General features: G+C 50.2%; 2 protein-coding genes across 2 annotated transcripts in view; one reads left to right on the forward strand and one right to left on the reverse strand.

Annotated features, from left to right (window-relative positions):
* LOC135817467 (anoctamin-7-like) overlaps nucleotides 1-6,887 on the reverse strand; it is a 34,303-nt gene extending 27,416 nt beyond the window's left edge. Inside the window, exons 1-4 of the mRNA XM_065330660.1 lie at nucleotides 5,919-6,887; nucleotides 3,572-3,626; nucleotides 2,586-2,689; nucleotides 397-504 (exon numbers count right to left, since the gene is read on the reverse strand). Coding sequence (XP_065186732.1) covers nucleotides 397-504; nucleotides 2,586-2,689; nucleotides 3,572-3,626; nucleotides 5,919-6,209 — 558 coding nt within the window. The 5' untranslated portion in view covers nucleotides 6,210-6,887. The remainder of the gene's footprint in view (nucleotides 1-396; nucleotides 505-2,585; nucleotides 2,690-3,571; nucleotides 3,627-5,918) is intronic.
* Nucleotides 6,888-9,691: 2,804 nt separating this feature from the next.
* On the forward strand, nucleotides 9,692-13,981 carry LOC135816777 (uncharacterized). The gene has a single exon (XM_065329878.1). The coding sequence runs from the start codon at nucleotides 9,692-9,694 to the stop codon at nucleotides 13,979-13,981; it is 4,290 nt and encodes a 1,429-aa protein (XP_065185950.1).
* The last annotated feature ends 593 nt before the right edge of the window (nucleotides 13,982-14,574 follow it).

The following is a 14,574-nucleotide window of genomic DNA, read 5'->3' on the forward strand; positions in this document are numbered from 1 at the left end:
TTTTGCACAAACATAAATTCACAAAGCATAAAGGGGCCCAATTTCTTAGCACAAACATACAAATGCCAAAAAGTAATGTTTTGCACACAGGACATAATTTCCAGCATGATACATAACCATTATTTTCACATTAACAATAAGTACTACTGCTGCCTTGGAAGTGGATGATACAAAGCGTGAACTTTGAAACCGATAACTTTGTATACTTGCAAGTACAATTTAGGAAACTTCACTTCTCAACTCCAAACTCCAAAGACGGTCTCTTCACTGCGATTCAAATTCAAATTAAGATTTACATTGCACCAAATTTTCGGGCCTGGCCCGTCATCAGGATAATGAACTTTGTATGCAACTTTCAACAAATCCTTGCTGAGAGAAATCAGATTCGGACCTTACTCTGACTGTCATTTTGACATGCATTTCCTCGGCTTTGTCCAGTAGCAGGTCTCTGGGAGCGTGCAGCAATACAAAGTGGCGGTTGCTGTCGGTCGTGGCCACACAATCCTGCATCAACCAACATTGCACACGGGAATTGCCCAACACAGCAAAACATTCGTACAGTTCCACACTCTAGTTTTCAAGAGCTGAAGACTGGGGGAAAAACGTCAATCGGGTCGATTAGTGTGGAATCTAATTGACGTGCAAAAAGGCAGAATGGGATATTCGTCATGGCACAATGATCATGCAATGGCGGAAATTTTTTTTGGGGGGTCTAAGCACTTCCAGCAGGGGTGAAAGCAGATTCTGGAGAGCATGAAAGAAGGGGGATACAACTTATACAAGTTTTGGGTTGGTCCATTACTATTTATGCTGCATATGTCAGTGTTGCATGGTTTCGATTTTTGCCAGTTCCACTGCTATTCTCCCCGGGCTCCGCTCTGCCCTCTCGTTGCCTGTTGTTTGCCTGGTGAATTTGTAGGTGCACATGAAGCGACCAGGCAACGTGATGAATGAAGGTATGGGTAGGCTGCATGTAGTCACGCCACTGTGCTCTGCTGAAAGAAGATCACTGATTAGTGGTTACCAATTTAATGTATGCTGTAAATCGGTTACCAGCAATTTTCTTCTGAATGGTGAGGGATTCAGATAAGCGAGGTCTGACTTTACGCCGACTTCACCGTTTCTGAGAATTTCATTTAGATATTGTTTACGACTCGTCGTATGATCTACGTTAAGAGCCTGCTGGGCTGCTGTAGGCTACCAGGCCAACAAAGCATTCCTTGTTGGGATATACTAGGGTGACAAGTGAAATCCAACCTCATGAGCAAACGGGCCAAAGCCGTGCTCGCGGCACATATCCAGTGTTTGTCATGCCAAGGCTGCACCATCTCAGGGCTGGGGTTGGATTTCACTTGGCAGCATTGTATAAAGGAGGAAAGGAGATATCCGCAGTGTTCAGAATTAATCACCTTGGACACATGTGTAACCTCGCTATTTGGACTGCACCAATACACAACGTACAGTGATCGAGTCATCCATGTGGACTGTGGAGCCACCTCAACGGCTGTCATGTGACCATTTTTTCATGCCCAGAGGAATGCTAGTGAATGGAAAGACTGCTGGCAGTCCCATCCATTTGTCTACAAATTCTAGTTCTTGGCTGCACTTAAACAACTAATTATCACCCAGTTAGCCTTAAGACCAGGAGACCTGCATTAGATAATGATACCATCCAGCCTGCCTGGCCACTTTGACAAATTGCCACTTAAGGAGACTATGATGATCCAGCATGTGGTACTTGAAAAAGTACTGGTGTTTGCATGCAGCTCAGTATAGTATCCCCTGCTACTGCTAGGCAATGCACACCACAAGCAAAGCTTTACCTGCAGTACTCTGCTGTGAAACTATGATCTACGCCCCAGGGCCGTATCCAAAGCTACATAGCGTTGTGCTGCACCCAACTTCAAGTTTTGGCTGGCCCCCAAACATGTGAGATCATGCAGTAAACTCTGTATGTGGAGCGATGCATATTTCAATACCTATGCAGAGCCTTGACTAGCCACCCCTCGTCAAGTTCAACCTGGCTACAATCCTGGAATAGTGAACAGGAGGATCGTGGGCAACACTCCATCTCCCAAGCAAGCTCTCCACCACAATGGCATTGCAATATGCATGCATCTAGGATCTCCAGTTGTCCACTGAAACACACTTTCAGGGAACAGGCAAGCATTCGCCTGGTATGCATGTACAGATGGCATGTAACCTCTGCGACAAGCCGGAGATCGATTCACAAGGAAGACGTCAGTGATAGCAATGCCATGTCAGGACACCCTAGGAAACACCAGTTTGGCCACAAACAACAGCCACGGTACGGTTCAGTGCAGTGAACACATTGGTGCATTACTTCTGTTTGAAAAGATCAGATGTACATGTACATACATGTACAAAAACAATGCAGCGGTCGTACACATGTAAACATACAATGATGTAATCAAAACTGGTTCAGGACCAGGATGCCAGCTTTGCACTTTGGGTGGGATTCCACCGAGCCCTAGTGTAGTAGTATAGTACATAGTGGATCTACTCCAATGTCACATGTCACAGCTACATAGTGTACCATGCAGGGACTAGCAAACAGTACGTACCACCATCTGGACGCGATGCCGTCGCAGCCATGCCTCAAACACACGCCGCTGACGGACCTGCTTCTCGCTGTTGTTAGAGTCCTTCTCCCAGACTAGGACGAAATCTGAGCAGATGCAGCGAGGGTAACAACACGCTGGGTAAGTATCTTGATTCTGCACAGAGCTTTCATGAATGGATTGACAAGATCAAGAAATAGTACACAGGAAGCGTGTACACCCGCCTGATGGCACTGTTCACTTTCTCTTTGTAGGTTTAAACATCTACAAACAGATCAGTGTCGTGTTGTATTATTCCCACTGTCTGCATTTCAAAACACGCCAAACTCATAATATATAGCCGTGCTGTGAAAGAAACCTTCCAATCACTGAGCTGTCACACCGCACTCCCCCTGCCCCCCCCCCCCCCCCCCCCGAACATGGAAACCTGCCGATCACTGAGCTGCCCCCCCCCCCCCCCCCCGAGCCTGTCACACAGCACTCCCCACCCCCACCCCCACCCCACTCCGAACATAATTATACTGTTACTTCAAGTATTATTCATCCTTTCTCCTCAGTGGCTACCTGTGCCTATTCGTTTCTCAATACTGCATAGTAGTGCACACTCTGCTGTCGCAGCTTCATGTTTGTTTGTTTGTTTTTTACTTGAAAAGCACATATCCACCAGGAAAGCTGACAAAGAGAAAAAGAGTAGGACAAGACAGATAAAGAGAGAGAGAGAGAGAGAGAGAGAGAGAGAGAGAGAGAGAGAGAGAGACTTGGGTACGGTTTGGGAAGGACAAGACATTGAATGGTGGTCACCACAGTCACAGATATAGTAGCATAGCTGGTGAGGCTACAGTGTGCTAGAGTTTGTAAACCTTGTAGATACTATGTTGAAAAAATTCACGGTTCGCGTGAGACCCAGTGAGCTTCCTACATCCCTTGGATCATTCATCCTTGAACATAAAAAAAAAACCGTAATATGCATCGAAAAAGGAGAAGCATACCAACACGCCGGAGCTGATCGTTGGGAAAGAAGCTGGTGCCTGGTCGGCAGAGTTCCTGAAAGTAGACAGAACAGGATAACAGGAAAGTCCTACAATGTCAGACCAGTATAATTAATCTTCCATGGCCCATATGCCGATTGGTACACCGATTCAGGTGTGCCAAACATGCTTATCTGTCCATCATTGAAACAGCATGGTCTCCGCATATCATAGGCTCTGGAAATCGAAATAGATACATGTACTCCCCAAAAAGCAGTGTCTTTTGCTTTGCTCCATGCCACACATTGGTATCTAACTGCCTTTAAACTGCCTTTGGCGGGAACTCTAAGAGCTCCCCATACTCTTCCAGACCGCTTGAAGCTGATCCTACAGATTCCACCAGGGAAATCCATATACTCATTATCCTGGGTATCCACATAAATATAACTCAGGGGTGAAACGATCATGTCAATTACTTGTCACTTACTCGATGTGTTCATACTCCATACTCGCTAACAGATGTTTAATGTGGCTATGAAGTACTGGGAAGGCTTTTCAGCCACCAAAATGCTGGAAAAAAAACAGGCAGGCCAATCCACTCTTTTACTCTTATGATACCTACGATGGACAACTTGTGATTCGAAGTGGTTTGGTATCTGTGCAGTGCCTGCTCCAGCGCCGGGTGAGCCGGGTAATCCACCCGGTTGGGCGGCGCTTGGACCCGGTTGAAAATATAGTACCGGGTCACCTGTGACCCGGTTGGTACTTTACACTTTCGAACTTTGAAAGGACTGACCACATGGCTTGTATGTGTGAGATACTTCTTCTTCTTTCGTAATTTTCTAATTCCTGCCCTCTCTTTTCTAAATGCGGCTTATCCATTCGCCTTTATGTCATTGGACTTAGTTCCCGTTTATTGTCCGAATTAAAATAAACCAACCAACCAGTTAAAGCATGTGCCTCGGCTGGTGAGACAGCGCCAGGTACATGTGTACCCGGTTACGACCCGGTTGAAATGGTTGCGCCAGGTACACGTGTACCCGGCTGTCCTACAATCCTAGAGCAGACACTGCTGTGGTCTCAAAATTCTGACCTGCTTCGCTATTATAACATCCATGCAACATGTCAAGTTTTTGCCACAGCGATTGTGATCAGGGTGCTGTGTGGTGGTGTTGGAGAGCTTCAAGAGTCCTGGTTGATTTCTTTAGCATGATGATACAGCGTGGCTCAAAGAAGAAGCTACGGCAGCTGCAATGCAAGCTCAAACATAGTGTTTCCAACATCCTACTAACGGTATTATATGAACTATACCGAACCATGCATGGCTCAGACTGTATGTGGCTTGCATACTGCCGGCCAAAAAGTACAACGACCTGAACACGGCTCCCTGGGGCCATGGAGGCCCTGGCTTAGATGATAGACTATCAGTGTTCCTCGTAAAGCAGCATCGCTTGACAGCTAATTACCCGGCCTGGTCACATTGTTGAGAGCGCTAAGACACGCGAGTACCAACACGCATTGGAACACACGTGCGTGCAGTGCCGTTATGCTATACTGTATTCATCACCTCCAACCCCAGTAGTTCCGGGATGGAATAGCCTGGGGTGGCGGCAGTGTCAGACCGGCCGTAGAATTCCATGATCACTAGACCCTTGCTAGCTTCATTTCCTCCAAAACATCATCACAGTTTGTATCAGAGTCAATCAGGTTAACCATTTTTCTGCATCTGCAGGAAAACCACCACCCTGAAGGACCAGTCCGCATATGCAGCTCCTAAAGTCGTGGTACGCGAGTACATTAGACCCACCATAAAGTGGTCAAGGACTGATAATTCCGTTCGCTGCATGCATGTTACCCCGTGACAGGCCATGCGTTCCCAAGATCTTCAAATAATTATAACAATTAGTCGTTTGCACTCCGCTTAAATGTCAATGCCCCGAGTATGATGTCAATGATCCGGCTATGACATCATTCATATCGATAGTGATGCCACTGATAACAGCAGTGCACATGGCCCTGCACTGATCATGCATGCAAACACGAATTTCAACCGCCTAGCTCGACTCTGATGTCTCAGTTATGGTGCATCAATCCATTCCCTTTTCACTGGTGTGCTAATCAATAGCATATTATTGCAATATTAAACACAGAAATATGGCAGCATCCATTAGTTCTGGTGAAGTGTTGTGTAGGCATATCGGCACACACAGAGATAAACACAAGCACTTGCTTGTCCTCACGGTCATGCAGGTCCTCTATTTTTTTTATATATTTTTTAAAATATAAACGGTTCTTGGATATGCATTTACGCATACACATAAACATCATCCACGCTGGCTGGCGTGGCTGTCCGACACATTAAACATACCGTCACTTTGACCTTGCGCAACTCCTCAACGTACGCAGCCGTACCGCCGACAAAAGGCAACACCGGATTGCGCGTACTGTCTTTGCCATGCGTTGCCGCTCCATCCACTTGGTCGGCCGCGCCAGACTGCGCAGGCTGCGGGGTTGTTCCGCTGCCCGTCTGCAGCAGGTGGATCATGTGCGACATGCGATTCAGCGAACCCTGCGTGCCCGTGCGGGATCCGGATCCGCTGGAATCGTAGGAGGTCTGCCCTCCGTCCGACATCAGTGCGGTCCGCTCTCTACTGGCCATGGCGGTGATGGTTCAGGGCCGAACCACTACACAGCTGCTACATACACCGGCTGCCCTTGTTGACATGAGGAATACACCAATACTGGCGGAAGACGTACCCGACAGATGTATCCACAGCTGCTCCGGGCCCCGTGGACACCGGGCTAACACCGGTTGCAGCCGCCCTTATCCGTCAACACCTGTCCAGCAGCGAGTGCTTGACGGAACTAAGAAGCGGTCGGCAAGTTTGTGCGCCGACAACGGCTATATATGCGAGTCGGAACGTTCCGTCGCACCTGCCGCCCAAGCCTATTTCCTTCCGGTGTCGCTCTTGAAGCGAGATGAACGCTTCTTGGTGGAGTGTAGAAGAATGACTCAACTGGTCGTCGCCATGTGGCCTGATTTACGCTCTCGCGTCCCAACGAGTACTGCGGAGCGACTTCAGCAAGGTGAGCCCGGTGACACAAACAAGCAGCAACCGAAACAGTTCGCCGAATGGTAGCAAATACTGCTCCGTCACACAGAGGAGTGAGCAGCGAGTTTCCACTTGTACTCCGCTGCTAGGCCTCGCACTCCTCGACAGAGGACAATAATTTACCGGATAACTACGAACAGGGCAACAGGCGATCGGCTGCGCAGGTTTTCTTCCTCTGTCGTAACTCCTAACCTTCCACAAGTACCGGTAACAAGGACTCGTGAGTCTAAGTCGTACATTTCTATGGTCTCCCTATCCCCGGCCCTAGTACTACTGCCTTGACTCGAGCACGCATACACATGCACCGCGTGCGCATGGTACCGCACTGCCACTATGTTTTATTTTCTATTTCGACTGTCGATGTCATCTGCATATCTGGTCATCACCATGATCACGCAACACTCCTAGCGCCTGCGCCGCAACTGCGCAAGTAGTTGCGGAGTACCGATACGAGTGCGGACCGCCGGAACCAGTCGACCGCGCGCGCGAGCTTGAACTACATGTACTTTGCTGATTCAGTGATTAGATCAGGTTTATACATAATAGCTAATATAGGTCCGGAACTTCGGATTCTGCCCCTATAAGTGAAATACTAACCTGCCTGCATGAGGAGATTCCGTCCATGCCACCTGTTGACCTACATAACATGTACATAAGTACTAGTACAGTCGTCCCTCTCTAATCCGGCACTTTATAATCCAGCACCCTCGATAAACCAGCACAATTTTCAGTAGCCAAAATGTCCTCTTCATGCACATTGCAGCAGTAAATCAGATTTGTTAATCCAGCACCCTCCCTAATCCAGCAGATTTTCGTGGCACAAATGGTGCCGGATTATAGAGGGACCACTGTACTAGTGAGTACTAGGTTAAACCTAGTTTGTTCAAACATGTATACCAGGGTCCATACATCCTGTACACACACCTTGTACACACTCTCTCTAATGGTCTCTAGGCTACACTAAAGTCATTAGCTCAAATTTTCGGGCAAGGCCCATCATCAAAATTAATAATGTATATCAATTGCAGTGGAGCCTACATGTAGAGACCGTTAGAGAGAGTGTGTACAAGGTGTGTGTACAGGATGTATGGATTCAAGTATTGGCTACAGTGGAGTCTCCAAACCTTGAGAAAAATGTATACCAGGGAGTCGTATTATATACCCGGGTCTATACGACTCAATGATGTATACGTATAGGATATTGACCAAGACGAGGTCTATATGGGAAATATAGGCCGAGTAAAAGACCGAGGTCCGCCGAGGTCTTTTACGAGGCCTATATTTCCCATATAGACCGAAGTCGAGGTCAATATCCCATTTATCATGATTCCTTTGCCATAACCCCAAAATTTGAACCTTTAGGAGCTATTTTAACCTTTTAAGTATAGCATTTGTACTATAGTGTACATGTACATAGGATGTTGCCTATTTTAGGTACAAGACTGTAAGAACAACAGAGTTCAGCATCTGCAGCACAGTGGCTGGGTGGTATAAGGGGTTGCTTGAGATTCATACTGTTGTGAGTTCGAATCCTGCCTGTTCTCTTCCTTTGTCTTCTTTCTTTCAATTTTTCTTTTTGAAGTGGAGAGAAAAATTCTAAGTCCCTCCAAAGTCGAAAGATTACAATGCCTAAGTGGTCGATACAAGCGGTCGATATAAGCGGTCGATATTGCGGTGATATGGGTAATATAGGACCAGTCAAGGATCACGAGAATTAGTGGAGGTCGATATAGAAGAGTGATAAACAGTAATGTTGTTGGTGTCAGCATGTAGCAAGGTGGAGGACACCGTGTGGACTGTTGTCATGTAGCAAGGTGGAGGACACCGTGTGGACTGTTGTCATATTATGTAGAAAGGTCACTGTTTCCGAACACGGTCACGGGTGTCGACATGTCCTCCACCTTGTTAGTTACATGCTGTCAACCAACAACTCAGTACTGTTACTAGTCTGTCCCTCCAGGAAATCGCGATTCCACGGATGCAACAAATTTCGCGATTTTGGCCAAAACCCGCAAATTTCTGAAAAGTCCCCGATTTCCCGCGTTTTTTGTTGTTTTCTGCACTTCTTTTTACATTTTTCTGCACTTTTCACGCAGTATACAGTGCTTTCCATGATCCTGCTCGTACGTTATTTGCACAGTACGCAAATACTGAAATAGCGATTCTAATGATGCAACAAATTTCGTGATTTGGCCCAAATCCGCAATTTCCTGCCAATAATTCCGCGAGTTCCTGGCAAGTTCCGCACTTTTTGCCGCGTTTTTGTTGTTTTCTGCCGCAATTTCTTGCGCAAGTTTTCTATGACTTTTTCCGCAAATTCCCGCAGGGACAGACTAGTACTATTGTAGTACGTGTACTACTACTACTTCTACTACTACAGTACTAGTAGACTACAGTGAGGCTGTGTTTACATGAAGCGTTTCAACCCGGGTTGAGTTCGACCCGGGTCAGATTTCAACCCGCCATGTGCACAAAGTGAATGGCGCGTTTACATGACGCATTGCGCTTGACCCGGGTTGAAATTTCGCCCCGGGTTGATTTCAACCCTCCCCCCAAGGGGAGGGTTGAAATCAACCCTGTGATCGAATCCATGTGTTCAATGCATTCTAGGTTGCTAACATAACAAACCGGACCAGACACGGTATGGACTCATGATTGTATGTAGGTGTGAACAAGTTAGTTTCTGGCAATGTTGTGGTGTTTGGTTTCCGCCCAACATTGTCGATCTGCATGTTTGCACTAGCGTGCAGCTGAACCAACGCAGCCGAACCAACGTGCCTTGCAATGCTTTGCTAGGCTTTTCTTTCACTGTATCTTTTTGGTCACATATAATACCGTACACTTTTCTTACTCAACAGAATCTTAGAACGAAGAAGGAACGGTCGGTTGTTGTCTTTGGCGGTGTGTCGGATCATAGTGCATGCTACTAGGCGCCATTCGGTTACAGCACTTTTTGGTGCCGAAACCCGGGACTCAGGAGTTTGTGTTGTAACTCGGAATAGTCGGGCGAATTGGGTAGCAGTGCGAGATGGCCAAAGTCGAATGCTTCTTGAGACCGTTCCGCGGGGGTCGGGACGACCTGAGCGAATTCTGGGCGAAGTTCTCAGTTGTCGCGGACTTGCAGAAGTGGGACTCGGACGAAAAGAAGATGGCGAATCTACCGCTCTATCTCGAGGGTGAGGCGTTCACCGTGTGGAACGAGATGGCGGCAGCGGATAAGAAGAAGCCGGCCGATGTGAAAGCGAAGCTGACCGCCGCTTTTGGGATGGCACCGGATCAAGCATACTCGATGTTTACGTCCAGGATCTTGCGAGGAGACGAGTCGGTGGACAACTTCGCAGCGGACTTGAAGAGGCTTCTCACCTTGTCTGGTGAGCAGGTTGATGCTGATGGGAAGAATAAAATAGTGATCGGGCAGTTTCTCTCCGGGCTTCCCTCTCAGTTTGCGAAGGAGCTCCGTATGAGTGGAAAAACGGACACCATCGACGATTGCGTGGAGTACGTCAGGCGGCTTAGAAGCGTGGAACGATCGATGAAGCCCGGTGTGGCAGCAGTGAGCTACGGTGCTCTAGACGATCGGGCTCCATCAGGCTCTTCCAGGATGACCGCTGCAGCAGGTGTAGGTCGCGACTCCGCAAGACGTGTCCTGTGTTACAAGTGTGGTCAAGTTGGCCACTTCAAGCGGAACTGCCCTGCGAGCACGAGTATTGGTACCGGTAGCCACAAGCAAGCCAAACACAGTCAGCTGACGTGTTTATTCTGCGACGAGGCTGGGCATATGATGAGAGATTGTTCGGAGTTCAAGGCCTTCAAGCAGAAGAAGCAGCGGGGTGGGAGTGCAGCCGCTGCTCCTGTGCACTCTGGTGATCATGGTGACTCCAAGGTGTTATGCCTGAGCAGTGGAGGTGACAGTCTGCCACGGATCTTTGTGGACATCAAACGGTCCGGCGGTCCAAGCAAGCGTGTAGTAGCTGCTGTGGACACCTGTGCATCCCGCTCCCTTGTAGCTAGCGCCCTGGCAACCGACCTAGCTTTGGATATCAGGCCTACGTCATCGACAATTAATGCGATCGATGGCAGTCCGGTGGATGTCCGTGGCGTCGTGGAGTGTACAATCTCACGGCTGGATAGTGCTGTGGTTCGCCTACGTGAGACCGAGACTGACATGCTGGTGGTGGACGACCTGTCTGTCGTGGAGGCTGATGTGCTGATTGGAGTTAACAGCATCGCGACTCTGGGTGGTGTGCATATGCAGTATGACGCAGGAGAACTGGTGGGGGTTGTATTCGGGACCGTCAATGCTGCATGCCCATTGGTGCTGGCGTCGAGCACCCCAGATGAGCATCCATCACGCCCCGAGTCGGAAGCACGAGCCGTCGCTGAAGACTTTCACCACGCGGACGTGGAGAAGCTCAGCAATGGCGATGTTGTGCTGCGGGCATCAGATATGATCCTCCGGTGGAGTACGGCTGACAAGGCGTGGGAGGTGCAGTGGCAATGGGCGGACAAGACGGAGCCGACTACGTGCATCGGGTCAGGCCTTGGAGAGTACCCACGATCCAAGCTCTCCAAGGAGCAGGAACAGCTATTTGGAGATGAGGTTGAAAAATGGCTCGGCAACGGCTGGCTAGTGAAGCATGACGTCGAGAAGCATGGTGAGCCGAGATGTGTGCTGCCTCTGCTCGCTGCTACGCAGGAGCATAAGGCATCAACGCCAGTTCGGCCCTGCCTCGACTACCGGCTCCTCAACCAGAAGCTGACGTCGCACCCTGGCACAGACGCTCCGGCATGTGGCGAGACGCTACGGAGGTGGCGTCAAGCGGGCGTTCCGCAAGCGTATCAGCTGCTGGATATCAGCAAAGCGTACCTACAGGTACGCATTCATCCCGATTTGTGGCGTTATCAGTGCGTGGTGTGGCGTGGCGAAGTGTACGTCCTGGAGCGGATGGGCTTCGGGCTGTCCGTGGCTCCAAAGGCAATGGACTTGATCGTGAAGTGGGCCACGCGTGATCTCGCTGGCGTAGACAACTACGTGGATGATCTCTACGTCCCAGAGCAGCTCGTCGACCGCACCAAGTCGCGGCTCCTGGAGTATGGCCTGCCAACCAAACCGGCTGAGCCAGCTGTGAGTGCGCGTGTGCTAGGTCTGCAACTTCAGGCTGATGAAGAGGGGAGTGTGTCGTGGACGCGTCGCGAAGGTGTGTCTCTACAGCTACCCGACAAACCAACGAAGCGCGAACTGTTTAGTTGGTGTGGCAGAGTGATTGGGCACTACCCTGTGTGTGCCTGGCTGCGCCCATCGTGTTCGTATGTCAAGCGCCTTGCCTGCACGTCAGAGGTGGCATGGGATCAGGCTGTACCGGAAGCTGTCTTGAAGTGTTGCCGCGACATTGTTCACCGCCTGTGCAATGATGATCCCGTTAGCGGAGTGTGGTACGCTGACCCAACGATGGGTACGTGGCGAGCGTATTGTGACGCGTCCAACCTGGCAATTGCCACGGTGCTCACGCAGGATGGCAAGGTTGTCGAGGATGGTTCATGGTTGCGAGACAAAGCAGACAAGCGTCATATCAATGTGGCGGAGCTCGAGTCGTCTCTGAAGGCGCTGGATCTGGCCATCCGGTGGGACGTCAAGAACCTGACCATCGTGACCGACTCGAAGACGGTTGCTGGTTGGTTGCGCTCGGTCTCGCAGAATACTCATCGCGTGAAGGTCGGGGGTCTCCACGAGTCTCTCGTCCGTCTCCGCCTGCAGGTGTTTCAGGACACTGTGGCTGCTGCTGGCATGACGGTGTCCGTGGAGTGGGTCCCCTCGGAGTCGAACGTTGCAGATCGGCTCACCCGCGTGCCGACCTCATGGCCTCCCTGTCGGGAGGAAGCAGGTGAAATCGCAGCAGCGCTACCAGCAAGCTCTATGAAGGGGCCAACGTCGATGCGGTCTATCCGCGGGTGCCAAGCGGTAGATGCGGACGTGCAGCTGACAGTGACACAGCTACAGGATGGAAAGCAAGTGACGAGCCAGCTGTACAAGAAATCAAAGGGTCAGCTGCGTGTTATTGATGGCGTCCTGTACCTCAGTCGTGTGGACCCCGTCGATGGTGATGTGATCGTACCGGTCCTGCCTACTGCACTGCAGAGTGAAGCCGTCGGTGCTGCTCACCGCAACACCGGACATGGTAACTGGGAGACCATGTGGGGCAGTCTTCGGAAGTGCTGTCATTTCCCACAGATGGCGCAACGCTGCCAGGAAGTCGTCCGAGACTGCGGGACGTGCCGTGCAGCGAACCCGTCGCGAGGAGAGCTCAACCCTCCAGCCGCGAGAAGCGACCTACCAACCAGGCCGTGGGAAGTCATCCAGATTGATACGTTAGAGCTGGGACCCAGCCGCAGTAGTTCCTACCATTGTGTCCTCGTGTGTGTGGACATGTTCACACGGTGGGTGGAAGTCGTACCCCTAGCCCGCCATGATGGTGTCAGTGTCGCGGAGGCGCTTGTTGGTATTTGCACCCGGTTTGGCCCACCAAGCGTAATTCGATGTGACAACGGCACGGAGTTTGTTAACTGTGTGGTGTCGTCTCTGCTATCGATATTCGGCGTACATGTGAGGCATGGAGCTGTGCGCCACCCTCAGAGCCAAGGGGGAGCCGAGCGCTTCAATCGCACGCTGCTGGGTCTTATCCGCAAAGTGGTCGAGTACAGCAGCGATTGGCAGACAGAGCTGAGCATGCTGCTCTACTACTACAGGGTGCGGCCGCACAGTGCTACTGGGATTTCGCCATGCGCCGCAATGATGGGATGGGAACCACGCAACCTCCTGGTCGAGCGCGAGGAAGAAGACCTCAGTTTGTCAAGCTGGGTTGAAAGCTTGGCAGAGAAGACGGCACGTGTGCGAGACCTCGTAAACGAAGAGCTCTCCCGGAACGACACAGAGAGCGTGATCGAAGGAGCAGAGTACAGCGTAGGGGATGCGGTGCTGTTACGTCGGCCTTCCCGGAGCCGCAAATGCCTGGCACCGTACGAGCCTGGGTGGCGCATCGTTCGCGTTGTGTCGCCGTCGACAGTTGTCATCACCCGGGCTGCTGATCCACACTCAGCGGAGAAGATTGTCAACGTGGAGATCATCAAGAGGGATGTCGCCCGTAACTTGGCCCAACCAACAGCGCCGATGGACGACAGTGCAGCGGCAACAGATGGTGGTTATCTGTACCAGCCAGCATCAGTGCTGCCAGGCCCTGAGCCCAACATTGGGGATGGCGGCATTCGCATGTCCCTGCGAGACAGATCTGCCATTAGGCCACCGCAGCGCTATGGCTCCTGAAACTGCACGTGTGCCGTGTTATCAGTCTAGCTTGGCGCGTGCTTAGTTGGGAGCAAGCTAGCAAATGCAAGACCCATTACGCATTTTGCTATTCTCTTGTTTAGCTGTTGGTGGAGTGTTGTTCTTTTCTTTGGAGAACCTTAGTTCTACGTTTTAGTGCAAGTTCCCTGTTTTGTTGTGTTACCAGGGGGGAATGTGTGATCGAATCCATGTGTTCAATGCATTCTAGGTTGCTAACATAACAAACCGGACCAGACACGGTATGGACTCATGATTGTATGTAGGTGTGAACAAGTTAGTTTCTGGCAATGTTGTGGTGTTTGGTTTCCGCCCAACATTGTCGATCTGCATGTTTGCACTAGCGTGCAGCTGAACCAACGCAGCCGAACCAACGTGCCTTGCAATGCTTTGCTAGGCTTTTCTTTCACTGTATCTTTTTGGTCACATATAATACCGTACACTTTTCTTACTCAACAGAATCTTAGAACGAAGAAGGAACGGTCGGTTGTTGTCTTTGGCGGTGTGTCGGATCATAGTGCATGCTACTAGGCGCCATTCGGTTACAACCCGGGTCAAGAAAATCGTACAAACGT

Source organism: Sycon ciliatum, chromosome 5 (assembly GCF_964019385.1).
Source record: "Sycon ciliatum chromosome 5, ocSycCili1.1, whole genome shotgun sequence".
Lineage (NCBI taxonomy): Eukaryota > Metazoa > Porifera > Calcarea > Leucosolenida > Sycettidae > Sycon > Sycon ciliatum.

Bases quoted from the DNA above. Each gene is read 5' to 3' on its own strand.
- LOC135816777 (XM_065329878.1), top strand. From the start codon at position 9,692: ATGGCCAAAGTCGAATGCTTCTTGAGACCGTTCCGCGGGGGTCGGGAC.